This window comes from Corvus kubaryi, unplaced genomic scaffold (genome assembly GCF_017639235.1).
Source record: "Corvus kubaryi isolate FWS band 111438036 unplaced genomic scaffold, C.kubaryi_AGA036_p1.0 37385, whole genome shotgun sequence".
In the NCBI taxonomy this organism is placed as follows: Eukaryota; Metazoa; Chordata; class Aves; order Passeriformes; family Corvidae; genus Corvus; species Corvus kubaryi.
Window position 1 is genome coordinate 33,583,336 of NW_024581127.1, and position 24,176 is coordinate 33,607,511.

At 46.8% G+C, this 24,176-nt stretch overlaps 1 protein-coding gene across 2 annotated transcripts; it reads right to left on the bottom strand.

Moving 5' to 3' along the window:
- Positions 1-293: 293 nt before the first annotated feature.
- GPR20 (G protein-coupled receptor 20) lies at positions 294-24,176 on the bottom strand. 2 transcript variants are annotated; one of them, XM_042036441.1, is made up of 3 exons: positions 24,075-24,176; positions 11,020-11,116; positions 294-1,645 (listed from the first exon to the last, which is right to left on the bottom strand). In XM_042036441.1, the coding sequence occupies exon 3, from the start codon at positions 1,623-1,625 to the stop codon at positions 522-524; it is 1,104 nt and encodes a 367-aa protein (XP_041892375.1). In that variant the 5' UTR covers positions 1,626-1,645; positions 11,020-11,116; positions 24,075-24,176; the 3' UTR covers positions 294-521. The 2 variants fall into 2 exon arrangements, with proteins under 2 accessions (XP_041892375.1, XP_041892376.1); XM_042036442.1 differs by lacking the exon at positions 11,020-11,116.

Genomic DNA, 24,176 nt, shown 5'->3' on the forward strand with positions numbered 1-24,176 from the left:
ATAGCCAAGAGATGCTTGACTTCATCTCTTCCCTGAGAAGGTTCAGACTTTTTCAGGAACAAATGAGTAGTCACTAGTGATATGTGGGTTGGAATACTTTCTTTCCCATTCCATTGGCATCTAAAATCTTTGTAGTGGATAGCTCTGGAAGCATCCCTCTTGTCCTTTATTCTTAAGCACATGCCCAAGGCACAAAAATCTTTCATTACAAACCAGAGCTATCCTGCTTTCTAAGTCATCCTAAAAGTGTTGCGTTATGACGACAAACATGAAAAGAAAACCACAGTAAAGAGTTTGTTGCTAGCAAAATGTCTGTATTAAAATACAAAGAAAACTTCCCTGCTGGGAACAGTAATTAATAGACTCTCTTTTGTATGGTACTAACAGCATTGTAGGTTCCATTTCCAAACAGACCACAATGTTCTTGAGGAATAAATTCCACCACTGTTAGTCTGAACCTCAGCCTAAAACACAAAGAGTTCAAAAACAATAGTATCGTGCATCCTAGCAATATTCCAGCATCATGGCACTGTCTTACTGCAGTGTGTCCCATCAGATGTGGGTTGTATCTGGGCACTGCTTGGCGGTGGCAAGCTCAGAGGGCTTCCTATTGTGTTTGAGAAGGCGATGATTGCATTGGAGCCCTTGGAGTTCTTGTTCGTACCCAGGATGTCTGCATTAGTTTGCTGTGGCTCGGTTTTCCTGAAGATGTTTTTCATGGTTGACTGGAAGTTATTGGTGACAAAGCAATAGACAATGGGGTCCATGCAACTATTGAGGCTACTTAGAGTCACTGTCACGTGGTAGACAAGGAGGCTGATGTTGTGAGGAATGTCTGGGTTGATGGAGATTGCGACCTGTAGCACGTGGAAAGGAGTGAAGCAGATCATGAAGATGATGAGGACAGTGATAAGGAGCTGCACAGCCCTCATTCTCCTCTCCCGACTCTGGTGCATGAGGCTGGGCTTGGACAGGGCACACATAATCCTGGTGGTGAAGAAGATGATTATGATGAGGGGGAAGAAGTACTCACAGACCATCAGGACCAGAATCTTGGAGAGGCAGCACTCGGCAAACTTTATTGCCATGATCAGGATGGAGAAAGTCACCACAGAGGCAAAGATCCAAATGAAGATGCAGATCCCCTTGGCACAGGTGGGGTTCCTCCATTTACGTGAGGCTTCCACCTGGACGATTGCCAGGTAGCGGTCAACGCAGATGCATGTCAAGAAGAGAATGCTGCAGTACATGTTGACAAAGTAGCCGAAGATGTGAACCAAGGGACAATTCTTGCAATCTCCTGCACTGTAGAACATGATGATCCGGACAGGCAAGGAAAAGCCCACCAAGAGATCAGTTACAATCAAGTTGATGGTGTAAATAACAGAGGTGGTTTTTGTCTTGGTACGGAAGCAGAAGACATACAATGCCAAGCTGTTCAGCACAACACCCACCAGGAAAATGATGGCATTGACTACCATCAGGCCAATCCACAGGCTATAAAAATCTGTGGCCAGTTGTTCGTCTGAGTGGATGAATTTGGAGAACAAGTTGATGTTGGACTTTGGTTGTTCGGTGGAGTTGGTAGAGTCAAGGGCTGGCAGTTGGGTGGAGGAGGTCGGCATGGTCACTGACTTCCAGCAGTCTGGAAGAAAAGAAACAGAGGTATAATGATAAGTGTGTCAGCATTCCTCAGGGCTCAAAATCTTGTCACCTAAGAACATTTTAACCTACGTATTTACACATCCTTAGTAGTAGATCCCCATCTGCCAATATGGGATTACCAATAATCGCAAGGAAAATACCTGTGTTTATAATTAGTGTCTTCCAGTGGTTTCAGATGCATGTTTTAGGGAAGACACACACTCCGCACTTCAAGTTCCTCTTCCTCTTCCTTGTACATAAATGGTTTTAAGACCAGAAGACCTTTGCATAACCATAACCCCAGCACTGGACTCCTAAAATATCACATCTCTTGCCTTGGGCAGGTGATCCCATTAGAGAGTTATATGTGGTAGTGTTTTCAGGAGCTGTAAGATTTCCCTGAAATCAAGGAATGGCTGAATTTTCTAAGAAAGCAGAAGCAGGTTGTGTGGCATCTTCTAGAGATCTGCACTAACAGCAACAGCAGCTGGGAGATTTCAAGCTAAGGGTGTCAGCCACTAGTCCTGCCAGGGTTTGACAGTTTAATTTGCAAATCATTCCTGACTTATACACTATTTTAAACTCATTTGTATATTAAAAAGATAAAAAAAGGGCCCAATATATACAGAGACTTGGCTGGTTTCAATAAAAATAAATGGTTGAAAAATGTCTGGAATATCTCAAAGTGGCTGGGCAGGGCTTTGACATTAAAAAAACCAGCTTGGATCAGCAGAGAATGATGCTGAAAGACTTGATTTATGGGGGTTTGAAATCCGTGCTACCAGTGAGCCAAATGCGGAAGGACTGGGAGACAAGGATCTGCAAACACATCTCCCAGCGCTCACAGAACTGCAGTGTGCCTGGGCTGGGTGTTTCACTGTGGAAGGCTGGAATTGCTGAGGGAATCTGGATGTCCAGCTTTGCCAAGCACGCTCCATCCTCTGGCAGCTGGCTTTTTTCCTGCACTAATCCTTTTTGCTGCTTATGGGGATCAGGATGATGGACCAAAAGTGCTCTGTCGCCTGTGAGATGCTTCAAGCTGTTGGTGGCTGTGTACAAAGTGGAGGAAGAAGCTACTTAGGATGAAAGTGGATCCTCAGAAGAGTTCCTGCTGAACTCCAAAAGAAAATGTTTTGCAGGTACAGTACTAATGGGTCCAGAGAACATCACAGCAGCTCTGAGCCTGCCTGATGAGTGCCAAAGCCTTCTCCTGCCTGGCCACCAAGCGTCTCTGCATTTCCTGCATACAGCACTCCTGGTGTGTTTCACCAGTGTTTGGTCAATAGCCAACATTCAAGATCAAGAGTCCTCACGGGATGCTACAGCCTAGTTGTGATTACTCTGCATGGTTCATTCAAGCCAGGTGAGCATGAAGCAGAACATTTGTTGAGAAAAAGCAGAGATTAGGACTGAGAATTTAGAAGACCAGGTGTGAAAATTCTTGGAGAAGTGACCTTGCCATCATGATGGAACTTGGGTTTGTTGGCCTGGAGTTTGGGGATTACTATAGTTCCTTCTTGACTCTCAGTCTGTGGAAATGGTGTGAAGGAAAAAACTGGTTTTTAATATCCTTGAGCTCAGAAGGATATTTCCAATCAAATGGCAATTTGTTTTATTTAGGTAGCCACTCAAGCCCAAGGAATTTAATTGTCCATTGGAATGGCTGGTGCTCAGACATAAAGCCCTCCTGAGATCCAATGCAGTGCCAGAGCACACTGCAGGACTGAAATCCTGAAGCCTGGGGTCAGGCCACCTTTAATGTCCCAAAGAACTACTGGGCAAAGAGGAACAATGCTAGTTTCTGTCCCTTTTTACCTCTAGGTCATCTCCAGCAGAAACCAGACGTTGGAACATCATCTGGTTTGGGAATGACCAGATTACCTCACCCTGTACTGAGCTCTGGTGGCAGCCAAAGTAGCACACATGTTCACGGCATTTTTTCTGGGTCTGACTGAGCCTGCAGACTCCTGAGGGAGAGTCTTGTCTCTTTACATTTTGTGCCAAGCACACTGTCAGAGAAAAACAGGAAAAACTGGCCTCAAGATAGGCTGAAGGTAGTGGAGTTGCAAAGTCTGACACCTGAGAAAGATGCATGGGTAGGATGCAGAACCCTGGTCTGTTTGCTACTGATTTCCTAAAATTCTCACCATCTTCTCTGTTTGTTTCACTCTTTAATTACAAAAACAAACTGAAATGAGCAGATGCCTGGATCTGCTCCCAGCTTTCTCTTTGCAGATGCTATCAAGAGGAGCACTGTGGAAACCAAGGAATAAAGAAAGACTTTGATGCCCCTGGAGTGCAGTGAGAGTCTGTATATCTGTGTTCAGACACATTCTTGAGCAAGGGAGAAGACAAAATCACCCATCCCATCCCTGAGCATGCACTAGGCTGTATTGAATTACACATGCATTTGTTTTCTCATTGTAATTCCATGGCACTGGCTGTTTGCTCTGATATTACATTTTGTTAGTAACTTGCCTCCTCTGGGAGATTTTTCTTCAGTTTGAGATCCCTTATCACAAACACCTGATATTTATCTTACTTTGCGTTTCTTGCCTGAGTGAAATCAGTGCCTCCAAATACATTCAAATATTCCTCATCCTCACAATGCCTTTGAGGGATGTAGAACATGTTACAGACAAATAGAAAATTAAAATAATCAGCATATACTATGTCCTGGCTTACATAGTCACCTTTTCCACTGAGCCCCATGTGCAAGGAAAAAAACTCGAGATGTTAAAAACTGCTGAAAAACAACAGGTAACATTGTGTTTGCCAAATTGAATATGCAAAGAAGTGCTGCATTAGAGTTTGTGTCTTTTCCCAGTCCATTGCTGCCCGATCTGAACTCAAAATCCAAACAACTACATGAAAGAAGTCCTGGCAAATTTAATTAATCCTGAAGATTTCCTCCCTGACAGTCTGTGAAAAAGCTGCCTCTTGGACTGTTGTGGGAAAAATCTTCTTCTAATCAAATTGTTACTGATGGATGTTTGGGTGAATGGCCTCTTCCTTTCTTTGTGGGACTGTCCTCATCTCATGGCTCACAAGCAGAAAGGATGGAGAACTGGACTAGCAAAGCAACAAAATTCCTCTGAGTACTCTTAATGAGATGGAGCTGGACCAAACCCCTGGTTTACAGCTGCTAAGGATTTTTCCATTGTGGGACTCCAAACCCATGAGAAAGGTACACTGCCCATTTTGCAGCACAGAAAGGCAGCCTGACCTTGTGTCTGAGCAAAGCTAAAAATTTCCAAAGATTTTAAATTCTTCCCCTTTCTGAGTCCAAATATTATCTCAACCAGGTCTCTTTCTCTGCAATCAGAAATACTCATGCAGGTGTTTAAGTGAGTCAGTTCAGCTACCCATCACCATGAAGTAGTGGCATATGGAAGGCAGTGAGGGGCATGGCTAAATTAATGAGAAGCTTTTCAGCCTCTGCAAACCTTTATTTTGCTGTGTTTTGCACAATTTATTACTCATGGCTATGGCATGAGCTCATGAAGAGCTGCAAGAACCACCTTTACTTACAGAGCAAATAGACTTTGGGTTAACCCCCTTGCTAAAATCTACAAAGAGCTTGGAGCTCAGCCTACTTCATACCTAACTGAGCTCTCAGCCCCCCACATTTCCATGCAATCCCTGTTTCTGGGAGCTGGCAGTCTGCAAAGCCCAAGATGGGTAAACACACATCCTTCTAAGTGCTGTCTGACCGTGCCAGTTGGCCTATGCTGTTATATTATACCTCTGAGGCGGGATTTTGTCTGTCTGGCTGGGAGACTCTTGGTAGCATTTCCTTAAAAGTACAGCAGGAATCTGGGTAGAAATGGGATAAAGGGAGGGACAGAGACTGGAGGTTGACCTGCTTTCCCTCATTCTGATAAAGGTCCCTGCTCAGCGCTGGGAGAGGGGGACTTGCTCTGAAATACTTTCTCATCGTTGTGTGACACAACCAATTCCATCATTCTTGGGCCAAATAGGAAACAGATGGTCGCTGTGCTGAACATAGGTCCTGCAGCCTCTTCCCTCACTCACTCACTGCTTGGCATCACCCTTGTTAACTTAGCATGGGCATCTCAGTGCTATTTCTGCCCCAGGAAGAGATCCTTGACCATCCCGTATTCCACTTCACCCAACCTTGTGCTTGGTGTCAGCGTTAAGCCTCACCCTGCACTTGCTGAAGTTAGTAGGGTTCACTTCCTTAGCCCAGGGGACTTTTGGATCCGGCTCAGCAACTCAAGTAATGGGATACAAATGAAAAGGCAGGTCAGACAACTGAGCTTTGTCCTAACTGCATGCCAAAAGGGTTATTTATTGGTGTGCAGAAAGGATCTCTGTGTGCAGACCCAGAGAAAACACCAGAGCCACACACTGGGATCGGAAAGTTGAAAAGGACGTTAACAAGCACGAGTGTAATTTAGTATAAACAGCTTCAGCTTTTCTCATCTCCCTGTCCTGAACTGGAACATCTGATCCGGCAACCTGGCTCCTCTATCAACCCCCCCAGTCCCCCTTACCCTGTCCTGCCTGCTGGTGTTATTCTGCTGCCTGGGGTGGCAGCAGTGTGTGTTTAGCTTTGCAGCCTTCCCATGTTTAAAGTTCCCCTGGTGATTTATCATCATATTTATAAATGAAGGGTTAAACTCACTCTCTTTCAATTTAAATTGTGTGATTCTCCTTCTGGCAAGCTCTCACTCAACTCTGGCTCAAACTGGCCAAATATGGTGTTTTTGTGCATGTCGACCTTGCCCTATACATGGTAGAGCTTGTTCTGTGTGTCTTGTGTTTAGCCTGGGGAGGGTGGGTTTGCTGACAGGAGAAACAGAGAGAGAAAGGGAGAGAAAGGGAATTAGTTCAGCTGCTGAAACTAAAAAGCTGGTGCCCGTCTGCCCCTTGGGCTGTGAGAAGAGAGCTAATTCTGAGGGAGACAGGTTCTATCCCGAAGCAGAAACGAGGCTATTCTCAGGGCAGGTAAGATCCCATTTGTGTGGGCATCAGATCTCTACTCTCACTTGATTCCTAGGCATTGAAGTCTCCTGTAAACCTCCAGGTCTGAGGGTGGCTGGACCAAGTGTGTGAAACACCCACCTTGTGGAGAACTGCAGTTGTAAATAGCCAAATCCAGTCTAGAGTTCCCCTCCAATGCCATGGACATAGAAGGGATTTTGGAGACACAAAACACATAGTTTTATGAGTGTCAGATTAAATGACACCTGCTTTCTTGCAGTCTCATGTCTCGCAGTGGCTCGCAGGGCTGAGGGAATGCTTTGCCCTGCTTGAGATGCTTATTATAACTTTTTCCCATGTGGACACTTGGCTGCCTTAATGAGCACTCACATTCCAGCTCTTCCCTTGGCTCCAACACTTGTTTGACTTTCTCCTTTCTTTGCTGCCTAATTTCCTGAAAATTGAGGTGATCTTTGCCTTCTGCCAAATTCTGGTTGAAATTAGCCAGCAGATTGAAAAACATTAGGGGGACAGAGGAAATTGGAGCTGACAACCACACAAACAGGCATTGAGAGTGATCCTTGTTTCCTCCAATGTGAACCTGCAAGGCATTTTTTAACACTCTCCACCACACATCCTTTCATTCCCTGCAAATTTACAATTGCTTTGGCATTGAAACACAGCAAACAGGGCTGGATGGTTTCTGTGAAGAAAAGAGTATTGCTTGCTTCTTGTTGTTTTCCTGAAGAGAAATAATTTCAGATTTATGCCAAACCATGGGAGAACCAGCCTGACTGGGACAGCTCATAGCTAATTTCTGGGTGTTGGCACTATCCAGCCATGGCCTTCTTGCCCATGTGTCACGAAGAGTGTGATGGCCAATGTCTGGTAGTTTGAATGGTCATGTGCTGAGTTACAGCTTTTGTCTGGAATCACAGAATCACAGAATATCCTGAACTGGAAGGGACCCAGAATGATCATTGAGTCCAGCTCCTGGCCCTGCACAGGACCATCCCCAAGGGTCACGCCATGTGCCCAAGACAGTTGTCCAAATACTTCTTGAACTCTGCCAGGCTTGGTGCTGTGACCACTGCCCTGGGGAGCCTGTTCCAGTGCACAACCACCCTCTGGATGCAGAACCTTTTCCTAATATCCAACCTAAACCTCCCTGGAGACAACTTCAGGCCATTCCCTCGGGTCCTGTCACTGGTCACCAGAGAGAAGAGATCAGTGCCTGCCCCTCCTCTCACAAAGAAGTTGTAACTGTGATGAGGTCTCCCCTTGGTCCCCTCCAGGCTAAACAGACCAAGTGACCTCACCTGCTCCTCATACAGCTTCCTCTCAAGGCCAGGAGAGATTAACACCCCCCACTGACTTTTGAATCTCTAATATTGGCCATGAGACTCAGATTTCCCATCTGGCTGGAGGGAAAACTTCAATGTCCAGTCTCAGGCATGATGCTGATTGTTGGGCTGGCGTTGCTGATGTGCTGTTTGAGCTGTTTGCCTCCTGCCTGAGATGCCCAGTTTGCCTCTATGTGCTTCTTCATCTCCAAGGCCCTGCTGTGGATGGGCAATGGATATTACTCTGTGTTGTGATCTGAGCTCCACCCACCACGTCGTGTTCAATGCTGTGTGTACACATGGATGGATCCTGTGCTCTCTATGGGCCCAAGGCCAAAATCACATCCTTTGAGAGTGAGGAACCCACATCCCTGGCTCATTTTGGGACAAGAAATAGTCTGTGGGTGCCCAAGCAATGATTTAGTCCAGCAGGTCACCCTAGGCCATGAGGGATCACTGCCAGTTAGAAGAGGGAGAGAGCACAACTCTCCAAAGTGCATTCCTCTTCTCCACGGAGCAAAGTGACCCAGATGGGACTGATACCACTTGGCTTAGACCAAATGCCAACTCTCTGCATCCAGGCTTGAACCTGCTTCTTAAAACCAGGTGACAGATCATAGTCCTGGACACTCCAGGGACAATCTATTTAAAACTTGGAAAGGTCTGCATGGCTCTCCCTTAGCCCTGTCCTGAGCATGCATGAAAAAACTGAAATGAAGCTCCCAAAGATACACAGGGGAGAAAATTCACATACTGGCAGATTTCTTATGAATTTATACCTCCTCTATGGCCATTTGTAGCAGCAATGCCTCAGTCTTTGAAAGAGCCCAGATGTGCATGTGCAAGGAAAAAGAGAACTGGGATTGTACATACTTTGCCTCTCCAGACCTACAGATATCCACCCAGCAGTGGTGGACACCTAGAGATCCCCCAGCACATCTCTGATGAGGCTTGCTAGTACTGGTCATCTATAATACAGGTAATAATAAAAGGAGGTTGTGTATTTTTGCTTGTTTTTACCACACTATGTAGAAAAGTCCCTCCTGAAACATTTGGAAGTCTATGATACCTTATCAATACTACTGTATTTTTCATGTCCCTCTTTTCTGTGTTATCAGATCTTGGCTTTGGAGTGACAGAAATGCTAAGTGTCTTGGTGAATGCTCTATCAGGCTGCTAGCATTTAAAAGGCCAATATCTCATAGCCTGTCGGGGCTCGTACCAAGTGCCATCTGTCACAAGGGAGCACGGAGTGACATCTCTGCAGTAGGTGCTGTGTGTCTCCAGCTCTCTTACTTTCAGAGAAATCACAGCATGACTTCCTGAGTGTTTTCCTCTCTGTCCCTTGTGGACCATTATACGTGAGGGGAAAACACGTATTTTTGGGGGAATTTTTTTCCAAGATGATTAACATTTTTAAAAAAAAAGTTACATCTTAAACAAAACACATGGATTTGGATTCTTAAGGGCTCAGCCAGGAAAGATGGATTTGAGCCTATCTTCTTGGGAGGTTGTAAAAGAACAAGAGAAATGTATTTGATTTTATAGGGATCACAGTAATCCATTGAGTGTTTCCAGGGCGCCGGAGACAAAGTGCTAGAAATGTCAGTTTGGAATAACAGCTATTGTGGCTGTGTGCAAGGAGCACCTTGCAGTGAGAATTACCATATAGGCACATGCAGGAACTTCGCAGGCAAGTGCAAAAACAATCTGGCCAGTGTATTGCTGGTTGCTTCTGAGAAATTTTTAATTACAAATTTAGCAATCTTTGAGCACTTTGTCCTCTTTCTGCCTTCAGCTGCCTGCTTGCTCTGTCCTTTGGCAAGAAGCTGAGAAAGGCAGTAAAAGAGCAACAGCAGAGTTCTGCTGTTGGGGAATACCTGGGCTCCTGCACAGCCAGGGAGTGCAGGACTGGTGAAACAATGCTTACACCCCAGGGAGCACAGGGAATGGAGGTGACAGCAGTGGAGGTAGGGACGAAGGGGCGATGCAGAGGAGTCAGGTGTACCAGCTCTGCCTCCCAGCACTCACTTCAAGCTGTGCTGCTCTCTTGGCTGCAGGGAGAAACTGAGGCATGAAGCCATGTGTGGGCTTGGCCCAGGGAATGCATTGAGGTGGGAGACCCAGTTAGGGAGCAGACAGTTTTTGAGGCATCCCAAGATGGTCAACCAGGTCTTAACCCTTTGGGAGACTGGATTCTGGGGTTTCCTTAGAGAGGCACATATGACGCTGCTGTGCAGACCCCACAGTGCCTTCAGGGTTTTGCAAATTTTGGATTCACCAGGTTAACCTGGAAAAACTCATTGTTGTTGGTGAGTATGTTGCTATGAAATCAGGGAGCATTTCCGAAGTGGTCTGCTAAGGACCTTAGAAAGGATCTTCTTTTTCCTTCTACTGACCCAGCAAGTGGGTTCAGAGAGGGAAGACAGCACCTTTCCTAGAGCTGAGCTTGCACCCTGCTGCATCGCCAAACAGGTAAAACATCCCCACTCACAGCTGACCCCATTCCGGGCAGTACATCATCTCTTCTCCTGGCTTCCAAAACCTTCCTGAATGCATTTCATGAAAATTTAATTACGCCTGGGAGTACAAATGTACAAACGACATCACCCCCCCTCTTCACAAGAGCTGGCACAGTACTTTTCAAGAAGGGAAAGCCAGCAACTTTGCACACTTCCCATCACTCTCCATCTCTTTGAAGAACAACTAAATATCATTACACTGCCCCAAATCCCAAAAGCAAAGAAGGTCACAAGGGAGAAGCTCCTTGCAGACCCTTCCAGCTGCTGGCACAGCGTGGCTTTTCAGGTCAGGCACTTCCCAATGGATTTCCACACCTGCTGGATGGGCAGAGCCAGAGACTTCCCAAGCTACTCATCCACATGTTCAGTGGACCCCTTCTGCTGCCACCCCTGCCAGGGCTCCCTGCTGCAATAGCCAGGACTTGGAGTCCAATATCCAGCAAATCCTTCCTGGCCCCACGTTGTCTCCAATCCCATGCCCCCCTCTTTCTCTCTGACCAATATCCCAAAGCATTCCCTGCAATGATCCCTGCAGTGTGTTCCTGCACGACGGACTGACTTACCTCTGGCTTGATCTCCCTTCTATGTTAGAGGAGTTGCCGGTAAGAAAATTTCCTCATGGACCTGTCTGCTATCACCCCAGGAAAGAGACATCTGTTCCTACAAGCAGAACAACTGGAGTGACTACAGAATATGAAGAAATGCCTAATCTCTCTCTTGCGTTCTCTCCCTCTCTCCCCCCCCCCCCTTCTAAATATAGCCTTGCAACTAATGGGAAAAAATACACACTACCAAAAAAAAAAATATTTCCACTTGTCTGTAGTGTTCAGAATTTCTCCCCAAACATCTGGCTCCTTGCCCTAAATCTCTCTGAAATTTATGAAGTGCTGTAAATGCTAAAGAGGGCTCCAGCCTTACTCACGGTGCTAATGCCTGAACATCTCTAGTAAACTAAAACTGATGTTGCTGCCCCCAGGTCAATTTTCCTGTGTCTCTGTGGGAACAAAATCTCCTTGCTGGAAACTTGCCTGCTCAAGGCCCCTGCAATGGCACCACCATGTGTGAGATGAGGAAAATACCCCTCTTTTTTTCTTCCTGATGTGAACTGGGATTAGAGAAAAGCATCCCTGGCAGCTGCAGGAAGGTGCTGAACCAAATGCCACACAACCTATGATGTCCTTTGAACCAATCTAGATGTTCAGACCCTGAGAAAACCCCTGGCACAGGGAACCACAGGGTGACCCTGCACACTTTGGTGGTGCTGCCTGCAGTCATTTGGGAGAGGAGATAATGAGATCTATCCAGGGCTGAAATGGTTGAGCGTGGGTGGCAATAGAGAGTCTGAGGCTCCACCATGAGCCCCCCAACATGTTCCTCCATCCTCACACAGCTCTTCCTTGCTGATGGTAGAGCCATTGTGGGTGTCAGGTCTTTCTCAGAGTGGGGATTTAAGTATCTCTACACCCTTGGCTACTTGAGAAGAGACTGACATTGGACAAAGCATAATGAATTATCCCATTATTGAGACGGGTTCAAATCACATGGCCAGAGCAGCTTTCAAGACACCTCTGCTGATTGATGTTCTAAGGACTCAAAATCCTTCAAGTCCCATCTCAAGTCCCACTTCTTGCTCTAAACTGGGCACCAAAACCCCATCTTTTTTGGGGTTTGCACAGATGTTCTCCCCAGGAGCTTTTCAGTAGCTTTAGAAAGTCCTTCTGGGAGAAAATGCAGAAAAAAAGTGAGAACTTACATCAAATTCAGTTCTTTAGAAATACAGAGAGGATGGATGCTGCATTTTAGTATCAGTCCTGGCCTGCATCGCACTTTAGATAAAGAGAACACTGGTGCCAATGCAATAAACACGCAGGATATGGCCTGTCACAACACGACAGGATCAACTGAGAGGCACTGAATTCCAGGTCAAGAGGCCGAATCCATAAATAGAGGAGAGGTAAACTCCACACATGCGCGTCTCACTGGCGCACAAACAGTAGCTATGGTTATTAGAGAAGGTTGACCTCATTTTCTGGAATTACTTTTTCACCCTTGGATCTTTCCCAGGAAGACTGAGCTGATTCTTTTTGTCTGGTTATTTTATTGATTTTCTATTTTGAGTTTCCTCACATTGAGGGGCAGATTGTTCCGCCAGTTTCAGGAACATCCTCCTTGGCTTTATGAGCCCTCTGATCTGGGTATCCAGCCTTCCACAGCTGACCTCTAGCTCAAGCATATGCCTGAACTTTCATTTGTTTCTCACTTCCTTATGTTTGGGAAGAGAGTGTGATTGGAAATTCTCTATGAGCCCTGTCTGAGTGATCATTCTGCCTTCAGTTCCCTCCATCCTAGAAATTCAACAGGGGTAAGAACAAAGAGAAGAAACCAACTCATGGTCTAATGCTGGGCAGGGTGGGTGAACTTGGACCCTATCAAGGTGCCAGGATAGGCCCAGAGAAGCTGTGGCTGCCCCATCCCTGGAAGTGTTCAAGGCCAGGCTGGATGGGACTTGGAGCAACCTGGTCTAGTGGAAAGTGTCTCTGCCATGGCAGGGGCTTGGAACTAGATGGTCTTTAATGTCTCTTCCAACCCAGACCATTCTAGAATTCTATGATTCTATCATTCTCAATGCTTATTGTGGCAAATGCTTAAGATTCCCCCAGACTGTCAACAAAATTTTTATATTTAGGGAATGTCTCTCTGGAGTTACAAATGTGAGACTGTAAGAAAGAGAAGACTTTTCTCCAGGATGAGCTGTTGGTAGCTGCACTCTGTCCACCTTCTCTGGGACTGCCTGGTCCTTCCTGTATGAGGACTGGTTTGGTTTTATGCTTCCAGATGACACGAGAGCTGCATTCCCATCCCTGTGCACGGGATAATCAGTGCCCTGCACTCCCCCACTATCCCAGCCTCTCCCTCCTTGCTGGATTTAGAGCTAGGCTCTGAGTGGCAACAGCTGCAAAGTTTCAAGTTGTGCCTGAGATAGTGCAGAACATGCCATATTGGGAAGCAGATGCTAAGGTGGAGAAGGCACATCCGGGCTCAGGGCCACACTTTGTCCCAGACCCGGTTCCCACACTCGACTTCAGGAGGAGTTGCAACTGTAGCTGATAAATGAAGAGCTTCTATCATCTCTTGATTTTCAGTCATTTATTACCCTCCCAGAGGCAGTGAGAAAGGCAGAAAAAAAAAGTAAAGCTTTAGTAAGTGGAAAATTTTCAAGCTTGTTCATTGAATATACAATAGTGTATATTCAACTTTGCTGTTGTTTTTTTTTCCTTTTATTTTGGAGGGGGTGTGGTCTGTTTCGTTCTCACTGGAGTGAGATTGTAGGCGGAAGAAGGTATTGTCTCAGTCAAAATCAGCACACAGGAGGACTAATAGTTACATCAGGGAAGGATGCTACTAGCCCATGGTAATTCCTAGCAATCCCTTAACCTTGCCATGTGAAATAGGGCCCTGGTTAAAAGTCTTCTGTGGCACAGTGCAGCAAAGCAGGAGGCCAGACAACTCTTGAGGGAGGTGCAGAGTAAGCTGATACCACACATCCCTCTGGGGAGATGTGTCCTGTTTTTGTCAGGGGAAGGGTGTACTCTTCCAGTCCTATTCAAAAAGGGGAATTGAGCATCCTTTGATCCCTTGCTGCAGGAGAAGAGATTGAGATTGGGCACTACATAATGAACTTTAACAGAGATGAGACGGGCTCAAGGCACATGGGCAGATCAGCTTTCAAGGTGTGTCTGTTGACCAACTCTGCAAGGACCCAAATCCAGTGTCTGAACATGCCTGTGTTTGTTTAGGAAGCTTAATTTAGGCTCTGTTATACTGAACAGATGCTCACAAATGAATTATTTTCTCCAGAAGCAAAGGAGAATTCCTACCCAAGAAGGTCTTGGACATAGACGTAACAGAGTTCAGAAAACTGAGGAGCCTTTACCCATGGTCATGACTGTGTTGAGGTCACCAAAGAGTGGGATCCTCACTGCATGGAGGACTCTGAAGGGTGGGATCTTCACTGCACTGTCTGGAAAACCTCTTTTTAGCTGCAGGCTTGATGGAGAGGCAACAATATGGTCTCTGCCAGGTGAGTAGCCCTCTGTCAAGGAAGATAATGGCATTGAGGAGAGTCTACAACATCCATTTTACCCTCCTCAACTCCTCTTCCTTCTGGTAAACCTACTCTAGAAGATCCTCAGGCCTTAAAAAGTGCTGGAAAACATTCATGAATGTCTCTATGATACGCACTGCCCGTGAGCCCTAAAATCATGATTGTCCTCAGTCTCCAAGGCTATTGTGGGATGCTGTAAATCAGAACTGACCCAAAGAACTGTGTAGGTTCTCACAGGTGGATCAAGGGTGGAGAAATTGCTGCACTGGACCGTCCTCCAGGAGTCACCTTTGATTTGCTGGAAAATATGTGGGCACTGAGGCTCTACTCAAACGTGTAGGAATTTTCCATCTAGGTGAGGTGTTCTTCAACCCCACCACACTTCCTTACCATAAAGAAGTGATGTGCATGTTCCCTTGGAGAGCAGTGTGGGAACACACTCCTCTTTGGTGGCTCCTGAGCTGGTGCTTTGTGGAAGGGATAGCATGGCAAATGGATGGATCCTTAAAGCAGATCCAGGTAGAATCCATGGGAGGTCCAGTTGAAGATCAGGGCTGACATCTGTATCCAGCCTGGCTTGTGGCACTTACTCATGTGGAGCCAAAGAGAGCAACATGTGGCTTCACCTGCTGGGCTATTGAGAGGCCATTCTTTGCTGCTCTCTTGGTGATCCAGGTGTGCCATGCTGGGACATCTGGGAGATCCTGGGACCGCTTTGGGATCTGAACCCTGAGACATTCATGCTAGTTATGCCTAAGGTGATAGCTGGAATGACTGGAGGAAAAGATCAGAGCTCTCTGTACTGATTCTTAGACAGAATCTGTCTCTGCCTCCTGTGTGCTGATTTTGACTCAGACAATGCCTTCTTCCACCTACAATCTCACCCCAGTATTTAACACTCTTGTATATTCAATGAACAAGCTTGAAAATTTTCCACTTACTAAAGCTTTACTTTTTTTTTTCTGTCTTTCTCACTCCCTCTGGGAGGGTGATATATGACTGAAAATTTGACTGAAACGACAGGTAAGAGATAACCTTTGTACCTTTCCTGCAATGATGGCATAGAAACACCAAATAGACAAAGAAATGTGAACTACTTGTCCCTGGACAAGGAGGGTTTGGACCGTTCCCCCCGTGATGTTCGACACCCCTATGGCTTTTTACCCAACTGTCAGCATGGATAACAGAGGCTGTGAAGAGCCACAAAAGATGGTCCACCTGGCTCTGTGATGGCATCTCAGCAGGGTCTAGAGGCAGCTGTACCTACCTGACATCGTCAGCTCTGCAGGGCAAAATCTGAGCCAACTGCTTAGGATCACAGGCACTTCCCAGCACTTGCTGTACTATCACTCACTTTCCTCAGAGGACTGCAAGGGCTGGAGGCCACCATAATTTTGTATCCCTGCCTCTGAACAGGCTCCCCATCTGTGAGTTTGTGCAAGAAGGGAGATCAGAGAGTCACCATACGGGGCCTCTGCTGATAGGATCCAGCTGTGATTCATCTGCTTGATGAGGGACAGGGAAAGACAAGTGATGCCCTAGAATGATGGCCATGGTTCCTGTTGCCTGAGTCAGGGATGGGGGAAGAAGTGCGTAGGAGCCAGTTTCCTGCCTGCCAGCTGCATATTTGGGAATTGACTTTGCTGACCATTGCCTCCCCCTCCATTTTTCTCCCCAGGCTGTGGCATTTTTGCTGATGGACCTGTTGACCTGAAAGAAAAATGAAGATATCTGCAGGACCAAAGAGCAAGCTGCTCTTCTGGGCAACCCTGAGGTCTTTCCTGAGTGACTGGTTTGGAGAACATTGGTCTTGCCTATCTCCAGTTCTTGCATGGGGTATGAACATGGGGGTATCTTACAAGGGGTGTGAAGTCCCTAACCTGTTATAAATGTACCCTGTGGGGCTGAACCCAGATCTCTCTCTCCATTCCACTCTGCTCAATTTACCACAGGTCTCACAACTGTGAGGATTCTGCCAAGGTTCCTCAGTCAAGGCACCAGCAAAGTGAGCCACCAGGACTCTGGCCACCCAACAAAGCATGTCATGTCTCAGCTGCCCCTACTGATCCAAACCTCACTGGGATCCTTTGCAGGGTCCCGCTCCAATCTTTCTGGTCCCCCAACCCAGGTCTAGCCAGCAGCCACTTTTTGTACTTTTCTTTTTTGCTATTTTTTTCAAAGATTCAGAAGCTAATTGCCAAGAACTCAATGTCCAGTGTCACAACCTCACTGCAGAACTCTCCCTATTCTCAGCAAAGTATTTCCTGTTGGTTTTGTTTGTCACTGAGCACACAGGGACACTGGTGCTTGAAGGGGAAAGCTACACAAGCTTTGGGCTTTGGCATTGCTTGGGCACCATGCCCTGGGAGGTCAGGGCTGGGTGGAGTGGCTCTTGCCCCACTCTGGTTTGAAGGTTGCAAAGCAGGAATTGGCAGGATGGTTGGTGCTGGGTGGTTGAAGAGCCCCCAGGGAGCTCTCAGCACTCTGCTCCTGTGTTTGTGGCAGTGGGAAGCACAGTGAGGCAGGACTGAGCCAGAAAACCTTGAGCTCGAGATGTGCTGTGCCCTGCAAGGATGAAAAGGACGAAGGAACATTTGAAAACCCATGGCAAGGAAGTGGTGGGGACCTTAGGCAACCAGTCTGTTATCTCCACCTGCTCTGATTTAGAAGTGACCACAAACTTGGAAAGGGGCAGTGGGATGCTCCCAGGGTCATCTGTTCAACTTTTGGGGTTTTTTGCCATATGAGTAACCTAGCCCGGGAGGAAGGACACCTGCAACTTGGAAAATCTGGTATTTGGACCCACAAACCAAAAAAAGGCTTTAGGGAAAGACATCCTCTCCCTGCTCTCTCTCTGCAAACATGTTAATCCTCCTCTCCCATTCCCTTTGTCTGCCTGGTTTGGAGAGATTCGGAAGGGCTCAGGGCAGGGCTGTCTTTTGTTAGACGTGCACAGACCTCAGCAATGCTCTGATCTGGAACAGGGCAGCATAAATCTGATGGATTATCGTAGGAAATGCCACAGTGATGAAAAGCCCTATAGGAACAGGAAGAAAAGAAAGGGCCCCATCTGGGAAGAAAAAAACCCCAACAACCACCCTGCTGCCTGCTTACAAGTGATTCCTAGAATTGCTGCCTCTGGAATAAGCTGGTACACTTGCTGTTGGGTTTTTTTTTCCTTTTATTTTGGAGGGCGTGTGTTCTGTTTTGTTCTCAGCTGTTTACAGATTCTGTCCTTGCAGCACGTTCTGTGTGAGGGGCCTCACTGGGGACAAAACCCCCATTTTTTGGGGAGGTGCCTCATTTTCCTTATGGCTGAAACCATCCCTCTAAGCATAATGTGCAGAAGTGCTCTGAGAAATTTTCAGGAAGGGAAGGAAGGCATCCCATGTGTGATTTACTGGAAACTGCAATGCCAAAATAATCAATTTTCTCCTGAAAACAAATGGGACAGGGTGCTGGACAGCAGGATCCAGCTGGCAGTGTTTGTGGTGGTGCTGTGTTTTGCTATTAGGTCATGGACCCTTTTGTCTCCCACCTGGAGCAGAGAAAATCTGCTGAGACCTGAGTCAGGTGGAAATATAATGGTTCAGAAATCCAATGTGATATTTTCTCTGTCTGGGATGTGATCATAGATAGCACCAGATTGTCACTGCTGGTGAGCTCTTGAACTCACTGAGGTGTGGGCAACGGATGGCATAATGGAGGGAAGACCAAAGCCCTACTCCAGTTTGTGCTTGGCCTCAAAGCAAGTTTTATATCAGGAGCAAAAGCTCAACCTGTCACTGCTGAATCATTCCTTTCCATAACTTCATCTTGGTACTGATAGCTTCGGTCTTTGTTATGTTGGGAGTGCTGCAAGGTGCTTTTTGATGTGCCTTTCATGTCACATGGAGGGATTATTTTCTACAAAAGCACTATTACATGAAATAAATAGTGTTAAATTGACTAATGAAAGGGGGATGTGTTTCTGCCTTGGAAAAGGTCCAAACCAAAACAGTAGGAATTACCTGAGGGCAAGCAAATCATGAACCATCAGGGCAGACCAGAAGAATTGGGCTTGTTTAATCTACAGAAGAGACAACAGAAGGCAAACCTGATAACAGCTCTGGAGATGTCTGTGGCAGCTTCCCTGGGAATGGTGCAAGGCGGGTTTGTCTCGCAGGGTTTAGTTCATTAACACCAGTCTGGACCAGTTGACCAGCCCAGTTTGTGGTGGTCTCAGTGTAGAGGCTTCCTTTGGGTAAGAGGAATCCTATTGCTTGTGTCTCCTAGGGCAGGGATGTGCAATCAGCATCCCTGTCCTCTGTAATTCAGAGTTAGAGCCACAGCAGCAGCCAGAGGTTCCTCCCACAGCATTGGGGCCACAGGTTAATCCCATGGCTGTAACACAACCTAAGATGGCACCTTCTTTTGGGCAAATACTGCTGGCTTCTTTAAAGCAAAAATCCAGCCTGCTGTGGTTGCTAAACTGGGCTCTGCTTCTTTGGGTGTTTTTCCATTTTCCAAGAAAAATAAAATGCAGGCTCTGTATTTTTAGATATGCCATCTGATCATAGTTAGTCATATATCAGACCCAATACTGTGAGTCAAGATGCTGAACTCCACTGCTGAACTCCCTTGGGTAAGAACCAGCAGCTTGAGCCATCCTGGGTGTATTAATAAATCAGTGCGTTTAAAATAATCTCACACTTCCTTAGGTAAGCTGCTTACAAAGAATAATACAGTTGGGAATTATTAATGCCAGCATCTTAGCAGCTCTCATTCTCTGGGTGAACTTGATACTGTTGTGAGTGGGAGATGAACAGCCCTGGTATGAGACAGATCTAATCTAGGCAGGGGACAGAGGCAGCACGACTCCTCTTCCTTTCCCTCTGCTGCCAGTGACTGATTCCTGACGTCTGCCCCTTGCTATTTTAGTCCTGGGTATCCTCTGAGGCGGCTGCTGGTCGGAGTGAGCTTTATGGTGACCCCTTCAAAAAGCATCTGATCAACCTGTCTTGCACAATAGTGCACAAATGTGGAGTCATTGGTGTATTTTAAACCTCTTGCTGGTTTGCTTCAGCCTCCACAAGTCTGTGTCTCTAACACCACCGCAGCCTGCAGACAATTTTCTGTGTGTTTGATCAAAGCAGCGGGAAGCCTCCGAGCTGGTGTGTGAAAAATGGGCTGCATGGTTCCTGAAAGTTTATTTGTTGTGCTACTTTATCACTCTAATGACAATCAATTTATCCGCATAATTGGTAGCTGGAGACAGCATAACACAGCTTGGCAGCCTGGATTTTTCTCAGAGATGTATTGCTTGGCATATTCAACCCAGGCAAAAGGAGCCAGCCTGGCTGCCGGGGAACTGCAGCTCTGTGAGTGCCAAGCAGGTGAAACCCAGCATGACAACTCAGCTTTCTCTCTCCATCCTGCCAGAAAAAGACTTTGAGGATAAAGGTGAAGTTGCACCTGTCTGAATATCTTGCTTAAGGTCCCTTCCAATCTGAGCTGTTCTATAATTCTGTACTTTTTGAACAAGGGGATACTGATAGGACAAGGGGGAATGGTTTTAAACTAGGAGAGATTTAGATTAGATATGAGGAAGAAATTCTTTACTGTGAAGGTGAGGAGAGTCTGGACCAGGTCGCCCAGAGAAGCTGTGGCTGCCCCATCCCTGGAAATGTTCAAGGTCAGGTTGGACAGGGCTTGGAGCAACTTGGTCTAGTGGAAGATGTTCCTGCCCATGGCAGAGGGGTTGGAACTAAGTGATCTTTAATGTCCCTTCCAACCCAGACTATTCTGTAATTCTATGATTTTAATAAGCCTGATAAGGCATTGGCCTCTCTGTTGAGATGGGTAATGACCAGTTAGACTGTGATGGGTGCAGGAAAAGGTGTGCTCTGCCTCTTCATTCTGCACTGCTCGTGGATCAGCTGCTGGAGTGTGGCCAGGCCAGCAAGAGGGTGATCATACATCCCTGTAAGAGGAGAGGCTGGTTGCACAATAGTGGCTCTGTGTGGTGGAGGTGTGTGACCTCCAGCAATCTCCTGTCCTCTGCACTTGACTGCTAGAAACCTTCATGTCATGTAAGAAGCAGGTTGTCCTACTGAGGCCATCTCAGTGCCCTGTCCTGCTGTGCCCAGGTACCCACTTTACTGCTTCCTTCTGAGTTGACCACTGAGAGGACCCTGGTGGGTTACAAATGCCTGTGCTGGTCTCTGTGTGGGTCAGTGTGCTCAGAGCTCGGTGCCATTTCACCTTGCTAATGCCTACCTGCAGCAAACAACCTATTCTGATGTAGGTGTTTGCAGCTGTTTGTAGGTCTGAATGAAACAAAATTTTGGCAAACCTCCACAGGCATCCCTGCCCTCATCCATGAGGACAAAAACTACTTGTGATAGCCTCACTATGGGGCAGATCCCCAAAGTGGCCAAATCTATCTGTCCAGATGTCCCATAGACAGGCTGACAAATTCAGCACATTCAAGGATGGGAAGCTCTCTGCTGGTGCACCACACTGGAAGCCATAGCTGACATTCTTAGCCTTAGGGGCATTTCCCAGAGCCCCATCTTTTTGGCAGGTATTTGTAGAGAAGATGGCTGGAGCCATGAAGAGGAAGGGATATTTGACAGTAAATCTTTTTTGCACCAATGTGGAAGAAGCCATCCTTTCTGCTGTGTGATAATGGCTGTAGTGGTGCTTTTCAGGCTGTGATAGATGAGATGCACATCTTTTATGGATTATGTGTAAGAGGTAATAAAGAATTCCGTCCTTCTGTGTCTATACACTAACGGTGTATCGATCCCAGTAAATATCCTGCTGAGACTGAACAGCAGCATCCCTGGTTAGTGTCGTCCTGATGGGTGACATCATTTCTTTGGTTGTCACAGCCAGATCAGCCTAATCCCATCTGACCCCCACAGCTTTACTGATCCTTTACTCTGGCTCTGGGCTTCACTTTTCTATTCCCCTGATTCATGCTTCACCTCAGCACAACTACTTGTGTCTCTGGACTTTGTCATGCTCGGCTGGACTCTGCTGTGCCTCTGGGATTTACAGGATGGGAAGTGTTTCCCTGCTAAGCCATCAGTAGGATTTGCTCAGCTATTTGTGATCCGCAAAAAATGTACAGTTAAAACCTACAAATTAAAATGCAGGCTACAAATGAAAAATGGATGAGAGCTAAAACAGAGAGCAGGAAGGGTCCTTTCAGCATTTACAGATGAGCTGGCTAAAAAGCAGCAGACATTCCTCAGAAGGGGCTGTAGATTTTACCACAGATGTCATGGGATGTTCACTAACATGTATATTTAGGTAATAAGTAGTCTCATCTCCTAAACCTGGTGACTGGACATTTATAGAAACCTGCTATAATAACCCAGGCTGGAAAGAAAAATCACAGAATGATAGAATCACAGAATGGTTTGGGTTGCAAGAATCTTAAAGATCATCTAGTTCCAACCTCCCTGCTATGGCAGGGACATCTTCCACTAGACCAGGTTGTTCAAAGCTCCATCCAACCTGGACTTGAAGAACAAAAACGTGCACTTTGAGTGTTTGTTAGCATTACTCCTGTGGGGAATACTTGTCTCCCATTTTAAAAAGGGTCCAGGGATTTGGATGTCTCTGATTTTAGGCATCAAGACTCACATCTTAATGGGTGAGGTTTCTCTGAATGTGCTGAGCACTTGCCTGCTAAACATCCCTCTTTACTTGTCTCCAGCCTGTTAAAATGTGGACAGCCAAAATCCTGTTGCTCTCCTGACAAGCTGGAGTCCAGGGTTTTGTTCTTGACCCTCTGAAAGGGGATGCAGGGCCAGAACAGCCTGCATCCCTATGGGAACCACGTCATCCCAAGGGCATGATGCACTTAAGGGGGAGCAGAGCTGTGGTGGTGTTGTACGTGCGCCTGGTGGGATTTATTGCTTTGTTCAGGAGCCTCCTCCGTTCTGCTTGCTCTGCCCTGGGGAGAACGTGCTGTGAGAGATGTTTCATGTGCAGTTTCTTCCTTGGCCTTTGCCTCCTGCTTCAAAACGGGGGAAGAAAGACTTTTAGGGTGCTTTTGGCACCTTTAGGCTCTGTGGGGAGGGAAGAAATGGCACTGTGTTTTTATCTCAATGCACTGGGCAAATGGGGAAGAAGACTTGAGCAGAGTGAGGGAAAACGCTCTGAAATAGATTACTAAAGTAGCTGCTCAATTGCATTGCTAAGTTGCCATGTGTCCTTGTAAGAAAGGATGGGGGAAGATGGGGATTTTCTTTATTACTGTGGGTTGGCAGAGATTTCTGTGCACAAAGGAGATGGAAAATTTCTTAGTAAGAGGTTTCTGCCAAAGGGAGGCTTCTGCCCTCACTTGTGCTGGCAGATGCTACAACAGGAAGGTGGTGGGTATTTCTGCCTTCTTTTTCATGCTGCCCAGCTTTCCCCTGCTCAGGGAGGGATTTACAGGGCAAGCTGAGGTGCAGCATTGCATCTAATCATGGGCGACAGAGGCATTTGCCCTGGTGGTTTTCAATTGGTACTGTCACGCGCAAGTAATAGGGATTAAACTTGTATGCCCACTTTGTTATTTCTGAATGGGGGAGTTTTAGCTTTGCAGAAGGAGCTGTCATTTCAGGAAAAGAGCTGGCTTTTTGCTGAAGAAGAACAATTGGCCCTGGCATGTGAGAAATGTTAGAAAAAAGGTGCCTCCTGTCATCAAAACAGAGCTGAAATGAGTCTGAAGAGCCACATTGCCAATTCATCACACTGCCACTGAGTGCAGGCTGTGTAAACACAGGGAGATGCTCCCTCTATGCTGTACTATGTCCCAGTTGGCAGAGACCTGCCAATGGACCTAGTGAGGCCATTCATCCCTTTAAGCCACCCCAGCTCTGGCCCAGCCACTTCTCCCACCCACACAGCAATCAGAATAAGGACATTTCCATATCGTTTCCCTGGGGAAAGTTTTCTGCTTCCTAACCTTAAACTGTAAAGTTAATTTTGAGCCTTCTCAGATCACTTTTTCATGGCCTGGGTCTAAAAATCCTCTGTCTAGCTCTGCACCTCTGTACAGGGACCCTTGTGGGATGCACAGGTGTGCGTGTAGCTGGATTTGACAGAGGTAATCCGAATGTGGAGGCTTACCAGAAATATTCAAGTTTTCATGCAGAATCCCTTCGATGGCTCTTTACCATCCAAATAGATCAGTTCAGTTTATAGAAAACCCAACATTTCCCTAGATGAGATGCTCTTTTCCTTTGCAACAGCTCTAGACTCCCCAACCCTCCTCTATCCCTCCAGCATCTGGTGTCCAACGCTCTCCTTCCTCTCCAGTGCTGTTCCCACCCACGTGGAGCCAAACTTCTTCCAAACCCACGTGCTTCGCTCCCGGCCCGGCTTGCAAGGACTCCCATCCCCATCCGGATGCCTCCAAACTCTCAGCCCAGCCGGGATCAGCACACGCTGCCTTCCCAAGCAGCAGCCGGCGAATCTCCCTCCCTCTCCCCCCTCGCTCCCAGCCCGACACACGCCGCAGCCAGTACTCACACAGCCGGAGTGAGAAAGCTCAGCTGCTGAGCCCTGAGCCCGCTCCAGATTCCTCGAGCGAGTGGCCGTGGGCTCGCTCCCCGGCGCTCAGCCCGGCGCGGG